General features: G+C 38.7%; 1 protein-coding gene across 8 annotated transcripts in view; it reads right to left on the reverse strand.

The window, feature by feature from the left end:
- The window catches only part of CCAR1 (cell division cycle and apoptosis regulator 1), a 31,475-nt gene that overhangs the window by 15,843 nt on the left and 1,539 nt on the right, over window positions 1–14,093 (reverse strand). For 5 of the 8 annotated variants that reach the window (XM_071749048.1, XM_071749051.1, XM_071749050.1 and 2 more), the window contains exons 3-12: window positions 7,688–7,860; window positions 7,057–7,101; window positions 6,361–6,393; window positions 5,215–5,408; window positions 4,563–4,677; window positions 4,287–4,479; window positions 3,027–3,159; window positions 2,551–2,712; window positions 1,882–2,107; window positions 484–597 (exon numbers count right to left, since the gene is read on the reverse strand). In XM_071749048.1, coding sequence (XP_071605149.1) covers window positions 484–597; window positions 1,882–2,107; window positions 2,551–2,712; window positions 3,027–3,159; window positions 4,287–4,479; window positions 4,563–4,677; window positions 5,215–5,408; window positions 6,361–6,393; window positions 7,057–7,101; window positions 7,688–7,860 — 1,388 coding nt within the window. The remainder of the gene's footprint in view (window positions 1–483; window positions 598–1,881; window positions 2,108–2,550; window positions 2,713–3,026; window positions 3,160–4,286; window positions 4,480–4,562; window positions 4,678–5,214; window positions 5,409–6,360; window positions 6,394–7,056; window positions 7,102–7,687; window positions 7,861–14,093) is intronic. The other 3 variants (XM_071749047.1, XM_071749049.1, XM_071749052.1) reach the window with 3 other exon arrangements.

Consider the following 14,093-nt stretch of genomic DNA (forward strand, 5'->3'; position numbering starts at 1 on the left):
AAAAGCATTATATCAATAAATTCAAGTACTCCCATTTGATTTAAGGTGGAGTTTAGTAAGAAAACAAGTCTCTGTTGTCGTGAGACACCATAACACAGGTTGTGCAGTTCATCAATAGTGGAATTTCACTCTATACAGTTGTTACTTAACTGTTGCTTCGTTTGTATTCTCTTCACAGTTGAGCCTTTACAAAAACAGTCTAAGTGATTAAGAAAAGGCTAACAAAGTTATTACATAATTAATGTAGGTTTCTCCAAATACCTATTGAGTTTGAGTAGTTGTAGAAAGCAGTAAATATGACAACTATGAAGACGAAGCTCCTAGAAACTGGAAAAATAATTGACATATATAAACTAGGTCTCTTCAAAGGAAAAATGAAGCCATCATTCAGCTTCCTACAAATTCCTCCCTTACCGACAAATATTTTAAAGATCTAAAACCAACCTTTATTGCCAAAAGTGTCTGGCATTGAATCATATTTACCTTTACAAGTCTAGCAGGATGCTGAAATCCATCACGAAGTTCTTGGGGATCTTCAGCCAGAGCACATGACTTGTGGTAGAGATCTTCCATACTAGGACTAGCCATCAACATCACCTGTTGTGCAAGTCAGATCAGTGTTGGGAAGTGTCTGAACTATGACTGGTAACCAATGACCACAACTTCCAAACACATACATACAAGTACTCTTTCCTTAATGTCACAATAAATCAGAAAAAGTAAAGGTAAAATAAAACTGTAGAACTGAGTGTTAAAATGTCTACCAAGGACCAATTTCCCTCTACTCCATATGGATGCGATGTGTGATCTTACCTTAAAAAATGAACTAAAAGCATATAAAAGCAACATGCTTCACATGTTATCACTATATGCCAAATATCCAATACCAAGAAGCACAATGAGTACATTTCTGGTTTCAGGAACTGACTCTTTCCATTTTGTAACAATCAGAAGACAACCAACTAACACGCTGATCTGCATCCTCACAACATCCCATTAGCTCAGTCAAAGCTAACAAGGTCACTTGACATTCTATACAGGTTAATATTATGAAACAGGAGGCTATTCCTCAGTTACTGAATATATTTCTAAGCTTAGCCATCTAGAAGAGAGCTCTTGCTCTGCATCAATACACTGAAAAAAACAGTACGTCTGATACTTGAGCCAAGGCTTCAAGGTTTTTATACACAGAAGGCAAGTAAAGTCTTTCAGAAACACTAGGGTTAAATGCAGTTTTGTTTCTCAACCCATCTCTAACATGAAATATTTCTAAAACAGATTGCCCTCGAATCTCAGGCCTATATGAATGAAAGAGCTTTCAAATGGAAGAGGTTCTAGGAAGACATTTTGACACCGAGGTCTTTTATACACCACTACAACCCTTGATTCAGCATTTTTTGACATTCAGAGAATCCCAATATGCTCAATCTACTTTCAACAAAACAATAAATAGAGATGAATCTGAAAGAAAGAAAACATCACCAAACAGAAGAGCACAAACTACACAGAAAGGATCAGCAAAGGAAGAAAAGGGGGGAGGGGCATTCATTAAATAGTCCAAATTAATTGACAAGAAATACATTCAGAGATCTTGCAGGAAGTGGCTTTCTTTCCTGTAATCAGATCAGTGCAACTGGGTGCAGAGAACAGAAAAGACATCAGTAAAACTAGATTTAGAACAGCTTTAGTAGCAAAATAAATCCCTGCCATGGTTCTTCAAGCTCTACATATCAGCACTGAGCTCTTTTCAGTGAAGTTTAAAACACTGTATTTTGCTCAAATCGCTGTGGTATATTTTCAGTTCAGTTATACTAACTTTTTCCACCTACTGGTAAACAAAATTAATAGTTGGAATTAATAGTACTGGAAACTTGTACAAACCTTTGCACTGTATAGATGATCAGCATCGGGTGGATCAAGGACTGCAGCATTTTTATCTATGGGATCTACTTCTCTATGCATTACGTAGAAATTACAGTAGTTCCCCAGCTGAAATGGTCTAGACATAGGAAAAGCATCCACCCATGTGAACTGAGCATCAAAGAAATCGCTTGGAATATACAAATTTTGGTAACGCCTCCTCAGCTCCATCATATCACAGCTACGGCTGAAATAAACAACATTATTTGAAAGATACAGCACAGGAGAACTACTAATAAAGCACATATTTAAGAGGTTTATTAACTAGAAATGCAACAATCATATATTAAATGTTATATATGTACAAAATTTAAAGAGCAAATACTTAAGAGTGTCACGTATTGAAGTTTAAAACCAAGTAACTACTAAACACTCTTTGAGTAAAGGTGTCTGCCTACTAGGAAATATTTGTTCAGTTAAAAGGGTCTTTTGCAGTAGCATTCAAAAATAACAAAGAACATAGAAAAAGCTTAGCATACAAGGTTCTCAGACATTACATACTTGATCTTTCTTTAAAGAGAAGATCATCATTTAACACTTACTAGACACGCGCGTGTTGACATGGGCTCACAGAAACGTGTGCCCACAATTAAAGTGAATGTAGGTGAACAACTGGCACTGCAAACATACCAGTCCAAGGAAAACTTGGAAAACTGAACCGTGTAACGGGGAACAACGCGTCGCGGTCTTCGAGGCGACCGCTCCCGCTCTCGTCTGGGGGATCTCTCTCGGGAGCGTTTTCTCTGGGGTGATCTTTCCCGGGACCTACGTCTCTCTCGGTCTCTTTCACGGCTTCAAAAATGCAGAGAATACACAAATATTTTTGCATGCTTGTAAAACAAAAAGCTTTATAGCACAACAGAACCTAGACCTGTCAAGAGATGACTCACAAAAAGGAGAGAAATTCCTCATAGCTTGTTTCAGTACACTGTCTCCTTACAAGAGACTGATAATACAAGTCCTTCATTTTTGATAGGCAAGAACCCTTCACTACTACCTAGTGGTAAAGCCACTTGTGTGTATCACTCACTCCTGAGCAAGGAGCTCAGCTCTGTTTCAAGACAGCTCTTGACAAAATGATTGTTGCTGAGTCTTCTACAACATACCTTCTGTCATCTTTCCGGTTTGGCATAGGGTCTCCTCCCCTGTCATTCCTCCCAGAAAATCTGGATGGTGGGTCTAATCTTCGAGCTGGTTGAGGCTGTGAAACTAGACGAACAGGGGGCTGTAGCAAGCCACCTGAAACAAAAATTAAGATCAGTAAACAACTGGGTGCAACAAGCTGCAATACAAACATTGCTGCTTTACAGCTGTTTCACTTGGGTACATTTTCTGAACTAACTCTGGAGTCAAAGAAATCTGTTTATTACGGACATTAACCCCAAGGAGCTCTAGAAACCTATGCTTTTTCTTCACTGATGCAACCTGAGCCTCTAGGAAGTAGAAGTGGTTTAAAAGCCTCTTCTCAAGACAGAAGCTAATATAATCTAAGCACACAGAAGCTATTACAGTAAATAGCTAAAGTAAATGAACTAAAGGAAGCCTAGAACTTATTTTTGAGGTTATTAACAGGTAAAACCAATTTTATTCCAGGAAAGTTTTTCTTACATCAATTTATTATACTGCTTCATCAATCCTTCAGCACATACTTCTCTGTCTCAAAATATTTAGCCAACTGATTGTAAATGGAGCAAACATTGCAAACTACCAACGAATGAGATGTAATTAGAATATAATATGCAATTAACCAAAACAGTTCTGCTTAGATGACAGCTTAATCTTCTCCACTTGCTTTTAATGTAAGACAAGTCTTAATTTTAACTTATGATCGATCCTACTGCTGATTCTTCAGCTTCTCAAAGCTCAAGTGACCTCACAACCACCTTTGTTTTAGATGTGCCACGTTTAGCAGTGTTTCTTCTCTCAAATGCCAACTTGGCCAACTGAAATAAACAAAAACACAAATATAGAAGTAATAATTTTAACACAGGTGTGAAACCTGATCTTGTTGAACACTCCAGAAGATGCTTTAGAACTACGCTGCCATTATTACTTACAACTTCCCAATTTGTCTGTGAGTCTCAGAAGAAAAAAATAAACTGAATATGCTTTTCGATTATGAAATCCTAATACAAACAGGAGTGCACGAGGATCTCACTGACCAGGTGATTCCTGAGCTATCACAGGCAACATGCCTTGCATGTAGCTGAAGGAAGAGGCATTTTCAAAGTGAAAATTCTATAAGGTCCTTTCCATATTATTTCAACTATTACTTTAGTCTTCCAACTACAAAAAATAATCACACCCTAAGCACGGGGACCACAAGAAATATTGTGAAAGATGAAAAGAAACAGGTGAAGGATCACCTTTCTGCTGTGGCTGCTGCAATAATGGCTGAGGCTGTGTCTGAAGCAGAGGTGTGATTGAAGCTGCTGATATCTGTGCCTGCAGCAAGGACTGTGGCTGAGACTGTGCCTGAACACCAAATGCAGTCTGCTGTGCAATGGGCTGAAGAACTGCTGGAGGGGTCTTAAGTAATGGCTGAGCTTGTGTCTGGTTCTAACAGAAGAAGAGAAAATAGGTTGTGAGTGAGTTTCAACCAGAAGCAGTCACTGTAAGTTAGACTGGGTAACCCCACATACCTGATTTGGAAGTGTCTGAATCCTTTGTGCATTCCATTTGAATGGCATATTAGGATTGTAAGTAGCTTCTACCAAAACTCTGTCACCCACCTGAGGTGTCTTTCCTTTAACAGCACTGCAAACATTGCAGAAAATGTATTGTGAGAGTCTTATGTAGCTTGTTTTACAATTGCAAGATACATTTGAAGTTGAAAGAAAGCAGATAAAAGTTCATTAAAAAAAAAAAGCTTATAGGAACAGCATCTACTCCCAAATGCAGTGAAGTACTACCAGCTTCTGCTCAGAGTATGTACAGGAATTTAATTCCTGGTTTTGGCCCTAAAGCAGAAGCTACCTAAACAGTACTGACTTAACATAGGCAGATAGCATTTAACCACCCACAAATTCTGTAGTTTCATACTCTATGGCGCTTAACATGTTCCGAGTCTCCTAGGTTTGGGTTTTGCATTAACAAAATGTTAAATCACATAAAGGAACTGAGATGCAGTGTCTATTAACTTACTGAACCATCTGACTTCCAGTGCTGAAAAAAACCCCATACCACCTGCAGGCACTACCAATGAAGTCACAGAATTAAGAGTGCAATAAACTAAATCTTTTATTTATTGAGGGTATCACAGAGGACATGTACAGGCAAGTATTTCTACCTTACCTAAGTTGAAAAAAGACATCTTCATCCACAAAACCAAATGTATCATGTAGTTTAGTAACTACCCCAGTGAAGACACGCTGCTTTTGTGGTTGGGTTTGCTGCTGACTTGACCGGGGTGCTGGGTAAGAAACAGTTATCTGGGCTGCTGGTTGAGGAGTAGACAGGCTAAGACTGGTAGGTAGTGCAACAGCTGGCTGGAAGTAAAATAAAGCAAACTATAAATATTATAACCAGCTGACACAGCTACAAGGAACAGTTCCTTCACCCATGTAGATAGGAGTTTAGAATGTGTCTAATACAATTCCCTTGAATAGAGATTTTCAGAAGGTGGAAGTTTTGAGGTTGCTGGTATTTTTCTTTTAATTACTTTTTTTTCTACTTTGAATCATGACTGGATTTATTAATCTCTTTCTTTTAAAAAAGTAAACTTCCTCAAAATACACACATTGTCAAGAAAAAAATGAAGACTGCATTATTTTTTACAGGTAACCCGTGCAGTGGAGCTGAAGAGATGGTAAGTTCCTAACTCTGCTAGGAATACAAGCTTAGAAATTATTCTCCATTTAGATCCCAACTGTACTGTTGTAGGTCAGTAAAGTTTGAGGCCAACAGAAAACCTTCCTTAACAATTCAGGTCCTTGCCTTCTTACAAAATCAGAACACAGTAATATAATTAAGTAACCTATTTTTTACTTTTTATTAAAGCGTGTTTTGAAGGTTAAGTGAACATGGAACTAGAGCAAGTTGTTGCATATTTTAAATCTGTCAAGCTCAGCAGGGTTCTTTTTAAACCTCTCTATATACATACTGCAATATTGTCAGCACAAAGTTAAATTCCTTCTCAAAGAAGGAAAAGATTTTCTCAGTTTGTTACTTAATGCAAAACAACTGAACACTTAAGTTCAAGTCAGAAAAAAAAAAAGGAATCAAACATATTCCCTTCATGATTAAAGGAAAAGTGGTTGCCATCAATTTTTGAAACCCAGGCTATGCATATTTTGGCATCTGGAAAAATAAACTGCACCAATAAAATGTCCATTCATATTAGTTTATTTTACAGATTTAAACTAGTCAAGATGTCACAAATTTGCACTCTTGCATTATCTGTGTTTGGGAATGAAGACCAAACAATAAAACCAAACTAACCTGAGTTAAAAGGGTCTGCTGAGGTTGCTGCAACTTAAAATAAATAAAGTTATAAATTAATTTTATATGCTTAAGCAAATTGTACAATTTTACCTCCTCTTTACAAGTAAGAGTTTTTGCTTAACCTGAGTGACTTAATAGTTCTTTGGGGTTTGGTGATTTCAGCAGTCTGCATAGGCGTAAATTTGCACTCATGTTAAAGACTGTATAATCTGGGTTTATTCAGTAAGCAGAAATGCTGGGGTTTTTTCTAACTGAAAGTTAATAGCAATATCAAAAATAGTTTTGGCAGCTGGAGAAGCTTAGGCCTGTAATTTCCATGTCCGTCTATTCTTTTTCAAAATCTTTTTAAGTTCAAAGTCCATAAAAATTAAAAAGGGAACTTTTTTTTTTTTTGACAGCATCTTTCTATCAGTTAAAATACACGACCCTGTTTAGAGCAAAGTTTAGCAGGAATTATGTACACACGGAATACTATGGATTTTAAATCTCCTTTTTGCGTAATGGTAGGCAGGCTTCCATCCTGGATGTGCCTCTCCAAGTTTATGAACTTCAAGCTCTCACTATAAAAAAAATACTATTTAGTTCTTTAACAACTTCCCATATGCAGATGATTTCAGAGACAAATCCTACAAGACACATAACCAATATTTTTTTTAAGTTATTTGTGATGTACACAGTAAGAATCAGACAAACCTGTTGCTGTACACTATAGAGAGTCTGCTGAGGTTGTGAATATTGCTGAAACAGATAAAAGTAAAATATCTCATAAACAGGAAGCATTATTACCCCAATAACACCAAATACAAGTTACCTGCTTGGCAAGTTTTAGATAGAAACTATTCACATTTAACAGTTCTAATACAAAATATAATTGATAGTATCAACATATTACTTTCATAAGAAGTATGCTTAGCCTTCAGAGTGGACTTTGATGTACAGTCTCTAGCCAAAATCAGCAATTTTTTTTTTTAAGCCTGACACTTATACAGTATCTAGGGCCCAGCATGAGATCACACAAAATGCTATTAAGTGATTGACAGTATTTGGAACTTGAGATTTTTCAAGGTTAAGTGCTGCAAAATTTTTCCCAAAAGGCCCTCCATACCAAAAAGTCATCACCTCCACAGCCACAATCCCCACCTTCACAGAATACAATTATTGCTAGCTGAATACCTAAAATCTCACTGTTTTTTAAACAGGCTCATACTACAGTGTTCTCCATTTCCCATTCTGCTTTTGTCCTGGATACTTCAGCTATACAAAGACAGTGGTTTATACTATTAAAAGTTCATACAGTCAACAGCAAATACTCCTTTTACTTTACCTGCTGTAAAGCAGCTGCTGCAGCTGCAGCCTGCTGCTGTAAAGCAGCTGTCTGAGTGAGCTGGTAGTTGGTTGGTGTTTGTGTAGTCAGCCCTGCTGCTGCCAACGCCGTCTGCTGGGTGTATATAGTGGGAGAGGCTCCAAGCAGCGATGGCTGCTGTACACCAAGAGCAGCTGAAAAAGGAACAACAGACAATAAACACCAAGAGCAACTTCAAACCTCTGAGGTTCCTTTCTGACTCTTACATTAGATGCAGCACGTGATGCTTTGCTCCTGAGTCAAGCCCGTGACATAGATAAATCCAGCACCAAAATTTGAGATGAAGAATCACACCTTACTAGCTTTCCTTCTAAATTAATTTATAAATAGTACACCACAGCAGAGGCACAGAGATCAATTAATTTTCTTTTCTCAAGTTGCTTGTGAGTTCATAGCTCTAGCAGTCGTCACCCTTAACCCACAACAGACATAGACTGTTCTCTTGAATGCATCTCAGGTTTTGGATGAGCTAAATAAAGATTATGATTGTTCCATAATAATTATCTTTCTATCCAATAACAAGAGAAATCTTTACTGTAATAGCAGCTATGAAACACAGGCTTATGGAATGCATTCTCTGGAAACACACGAGCCTTAGCATCGCTCCGTACTGGCTTTGCCCCCGTGTGAGCTGGATTTTATAGTCTTCTCTCCCAGCCCCCAAGGAACAGCCTTATAACAAAAAGGAGTTTAATCAGTCCCCACATATAAAGGAAGCAACTCGAGCTCTCTCCAGTTCTTACTAGGAAGGTTTTGTGCTACCCAGACATGAACTGTGTAGGAGGAAAAATTAGTTCAGTTTAGTGCCGTATCAGCTTTTAAGTAAGATTAAGCGAAACAGGAGGAGCAACTATCCTCATGCTACACTTCTCAGGCACACAATACTTATGAATGATATGCTTAAGCCTTACAGATGGATCTTCCATGGACAGAGCCCTGCACAATACAAATCTGAGTGAAGAACTGCAAACATGTCTGGAAATGTGCTCCCACTTTGTCAAGAGTTTTTTAAAAAGTTACCTGCACCTGCTGCATTCAGCAACCTACGAGTCTAGTCCACACATTTAAATAAAACCAAAGAGAAATTCAACAGGAAAACATACTGCCAGCAAAGACAGGTCAGCCAGCCTTCATAACATTCAAGTTGAATAGGGCTCCTCTCTCTTCCAAAGGCATTAGAAGCACAATGAAACAAAGAACAGATTTGCAGTATTCCTCCTGCATTTTGTGCTCCACACCATTCCTACTGATCCAAAATGAAGCTGACATTCCTGACCCAGGGATGCAGTAAGAAACCACTTGTGGCTGGTGATCATCACCATAGAATACACAAAAAATGCTGTAACCAACTCAGAGATCCCCATCACACTATCCTTTCCAGCAGAGGACAATTTTCAGAAAACAAGATAATGGCACTGATCCTATTGAAAGTTTTGGAATGAAACATGAAAACAGTATGCAAGCCACAGTGAAAGTAATCACCATCACTATGATCTGCATCAAATACTGTCACACAAGTATTCCAGGAAGTAATACTATTTTAATAGTGAAATCAAGTGCACTTCAGTACAGCAAAACTACAGCATTCCCAGTATTGTATTTACTTTTTTTGCATATATTATTACATAGACTTTTTCCCCTGAAAAATCCAATCTTTGGGTTTCTTCAGAAACCACACAAGCCAAATTTGAAGCTTCTCCTGTGACAGGCCCTTCATTCTCTTGATCCTCTTGGCTCCTGCCTGTCCATCAGCTCCAGTTTGAATGTGCCTTTTTCACCACCCAAAAACATACATTTATCTGGAACCTTACCAACACCTCATATAACACACTTTAAACAGACCTTTACACCTAGTGATAACACTGTGCTGCTGTATTCTGGGACAACTTGGCTGCATTCTTTGCTGGCTCATGCAAGGCAAGTAACCAGAGCAGAAATTTCTGTTAGTGCATAAATTCACTTCACACTACAATGTCTGAATCTGTTTTACTGCACTCACTATTGTCCTTCAGTCCAGTGTTCTCAAGTTGTATGAACACAGGGGGATGGAGTTGGGAAGCACCATCAAGCAAGTTTCACAAGTTCTCTCCAACTTTTTGTACCAAGAAAAATAAAAAATTAACATGCTTGCTCCAAAACCAGATCTTGGAGTAACTCTGCTCTTTATTTTCGGCTATGACAATTTCCCTTCCAGCATAAATCATAATTATTTCAAACAATCCCCAGCCCACTCTAAGACTGCCATTCCATTCTGTCCCTTTAGAGGGAAAAAAAAAAGACAATTTTTTTTTTTTTTTGCCACCTCTACCATCACTTTGTGAGCAATTGATATTAACTGGGTATCAGGTAATCTACAATACTGCAGATGATCTTACTAACAAAGGGCAAAGACAAAAGACCACTAGAAACCCCCCTAGGCTAACACCTGTAGTAACAAGTTTTTCAAAGTTGTTCCTACTGATTTGTCTTGAAGTATTCCAGTAGTTTAATTTGACTGCCTTTCATCTATGTACTCATCTCAGTCAAACAGGCTCTGATTAAACAGATGACTACATCTGAATTGCTAGTTAATAATAATAAAAGGCCAGAAAAACAAGAGGCAGAATGAACTGCAGACTCAGTGTGGAACTGACACCTGATTGCATTATTATTTTAATTTTTACTATTATTGGCAACAAGTATCTGCAGTGACAAACATAGCTGCTTAGGATTTGTATCTGCCTCACTAAGTACAGTGATGCAGATGCTGTCTAAACAACTTCCACTTGCACCAAATACTGCATGGCACCACCATCTGAAAGGGCTTGGATATAATCTGGAGTCCTAGCCAGCAGCTTGGGTTAGAGAGATTTATGTTGTAGCAAGCAAAACAGGCAGTATTTAGAAGCCACTCTCACTGCTTCTGAATTCCAGAGACCCGTTAAGATTAGGGCAACATCTTCAAAGTACATAGCTACACATATCTGCTTGGTAAGTGATACAGATTTATTAGGATTGCAGTGAAGGAGTACTCTATCCAAGGCTTTGGGTACTTTTCCTAGGTGTCATGAATTGTGAGTTTGGGTCCCTGGGTTTTTAATTTTCTTCAAACTTAACATGCTTGCAATACAAACACTGTCCAAACTTATTTTTTAAATTTCCTTTTAATAGGCACACAATAGAAATTAGACTCAGTGTATTTATCACAGGACATCTATTTACAGCAAGCCAGTGAACTGTGCATCAGCCATTTCGTAGTGACTGTATGCTTGTCCTATTTGTACACTCACATCACTTCAGAGGCCACCAGCCTCAGAAGGTACTGAGCTTCAAGCACTTCTGCTTTCACCAGGCACACTACTCCTCACTCTGATGCACTGATGTCTTGATATAGCAAAGACAACACCACTTATCAGCCAGAAGGCAGCACAGCGAGGCCTTCCCCTTGACTAGAGAGCTATAAAAATGGGCTTCAGTATGCAACAAGAAATCTTAAGCCTGAAAACTGCATCCACCAAGTGCTGTGATACAAATCAAAGGCATGTCAAAAATTGACAGCTGAGAGAACTGAAGGGGCTTCTCATTTGCAGGAGTTTCAGGAACTTGTACATCATTATACAAGTTAAAAGTATAAGTATTTGCAAAAAGAAACCAGTGCTATCTAGAAATTTTAATTTTATTTTTCTTTTAAACTTCTGTAGTAGTCATAATTTAAGTTATGCTTTAACAATACTTAACCAGCACAGCAGGGACCTTATTCTGGTTTTACTGATGTTGCACATAAAACCCTGAGACAAGGAGTAGAGAAACAATTTCACTGTGTTACAAGTAGGAGTCTCTCTTCACACATAGATCTTCACACCTGGAATTACCCATCTCTCTTCTAATAACATAGGCACAGACAGCATTAGTAAGCTATATCAAAGGGATCTCAGGAATCCCTACAGCTGGTGTCACACCTTAGTTATTAAGAGCCTTAATGGGATGGCCAAGACAGCATCCAAGTCAGCAATATTAAAAAAAAAAAAAAAAAAAAAAAAAAAAAAAGGCAACAAAAAAGCCACAAAAAACAACCAACCCTGAAATTACCTTTTTGCAATTATCAAGCTAGCTTTATAGAACCATCACTTTTGGCAACAGCTTAGGACAAAGCTGCATATCATACTGCTTTTGTCATGAAAAAATAAATAATCAAGATCACTTCTCCCCCACATCCAAGCACCCCGATGCTTCAGAGAAGGAACGTGACACTTATGTAAAAGCAGCTGGCATGCCTAAATATATATTAAAAAAAGTACATGCTCGAGAGCATGCCTCAGCTTCTCCATCAGGGAAGCAACCTGCCTGCACAGTCATAGCTTCATGTTGAAAACTGCACAAAAGGTGACTACACAGCTGCAGCTTAACACTAAGCACTGTTCTTCAGCTCTCAGCAGGGACAATAAGCACTATATACTTTTCAAAAGAAGTTTCCTGTGCTCTGTACTATAAATCAGCATTGCCAATAAAAAAACAGGGAACAGAGTATGTACATGTGTACTAAACCAGGAGCTATGTGGACATATCCCAGGGATTGGACTCAGCAGTACATACAGGGAAGGAAGAGGACACAGAGGGAGGTTGTGTATTGGAGTAGAAATAGGAAAGGACCAGACAGAGGGATTTAAGGAGCTAAATGCCTTCAACTGAAACTGCAATATCCAGACATATCAAGTGGTCTTGCAAGTGGTACTGAAAATACTACAATGTGAAGAGAGATACTAGGAACATGAAAGAAGGTGTAACAAGCACAGGGAGAAGACAGAAATGCAACCAAATGTTAGTCTTCAATGGTTCTCATGTTCTGAGTCAGGTGCTGCTGGATCAGATGAACAGCTAAAAATCCCTGGAGATATGTTCCCATAGAGCAGGCAATATAATTCTCACAGCAAATCATGCTGACTAGTCCTACCCCTATTAAATTTTGCAACTCATTTAATTTAAGGAGGCTGAGAAGTAGGCTAAGCAAAGACAGAGGAACAGGAAAATGGATGAGAAGTTGGTGTGTGCTTTCTAGTGCCTTTGCTCCATTCACCTCTTCTCCAGGGCCCCCTTCTGGTCCCATCCCAGTGAGGTCTAAGATGGCTGTCAGCTCCTCCCATTCAACAGATTTTATGCAGCTATCTCTCTGAAACAGTACATGGAGCTGGCCCTCAGCCTTCCACCACTATTTCTGATGCACCAGCTGTAATATCAGGCTCAATACTCCAGGCCCAGATGCTGCCTTCCATTAATGGCTCCAAGGTATTGCCCAGCCAGACCTCAGAACCAAAAGCAAAGTTTATCTCTCCTTCAGAATGCCATCAATTTCCTGCTGTTAAGCAACTTCTTACAAGAAAGCACCCATGGCATCCATTTGGATATGGTAAGTGTGACCTATGAGAGAAACAGTGCAAAATTGCTTGTAGGCAGCTGGTTAGGTACAGCAACAGTTCAGGTAAAGAATGAGAATGAATGGGCATGGAGAAAAAGGCAGCCTTGGACAGAGGGTTGTGAGACGCCTGGTGGGAGGTGGCAGTTCCCTGACAATATGTACCCAGGCTGGATCACTGCCCAAAGTAAAAATTGGAAATGGAGGAGTCATTTTAGGAATGAAAACTGAGTCAGGAGAAAGATTTGTTTCTCCCCCATCCCAACTTGCACCTCCAAAGAACAGCAGGCATTCCCAACTTTTTCTGAGCTCCCAGATGTAAAACTGCTGACAAAGGGGGTATGTCATTTAACTTCATATCAAACTACAGCTAAGGACAACTGTAAAAAACACACAAATCTTCAGAAAGACATCTCTTCAACAAAGTTACTGCTTATGCTCACACTTTGACATCCTTAATCCTCAAAGTACCACAGCCTTGTTGAAGCCTTTTCACATCGAACAATGAAACTCCAATATTTAGGAAACACTTTGTATTCAAGAAGAGAAAAAGGCAGCCCAGAACTGGAAACAGAAGCACCACGATTCACCACACAGCAAGCTTCAGATTCTAACTTCAAAACCTTTTATGCTATTAAACAACATGAAACACGAAAATCATGCAGCCAGTTAGTTTTTGAAATACATTACCCTGTGACTAAACAATGCTTCTTCCCTAAATCAAAAGACACCCTCTATCATTATCAGGGCGATACCTGTGGTTACAGGGATCCTTGAATTCTAACATGGCATTAAAAATATACACACCCCCAATTCAAGAAGTAGATTTCAGAGACCTCTTCACTATGTGAAATATGTCCATTACAAAACTAAAGGCAAAATACCTCATAAATATTGATTTAGGCTGCCAGGGAAATGAAACTCAGGCAGCACTTTAAAAATCCGCAATGCCCCATTAATGGTGTTAGGATGGAACAC

This window comes from Heliangelus exortis, chromosome 7 (assembly GCF_036169615.1).
Source record: "Heliangelus exortis chromosome 7, bHelExo1.hap1, whole genome shotgun sequence".
NCBI classification, from domain to species: Eukaryota; Metazoa; Chordata; class Aves; order Apodiformes; family Trochilidae; genus Heliangelus; species Heliangelus exortis.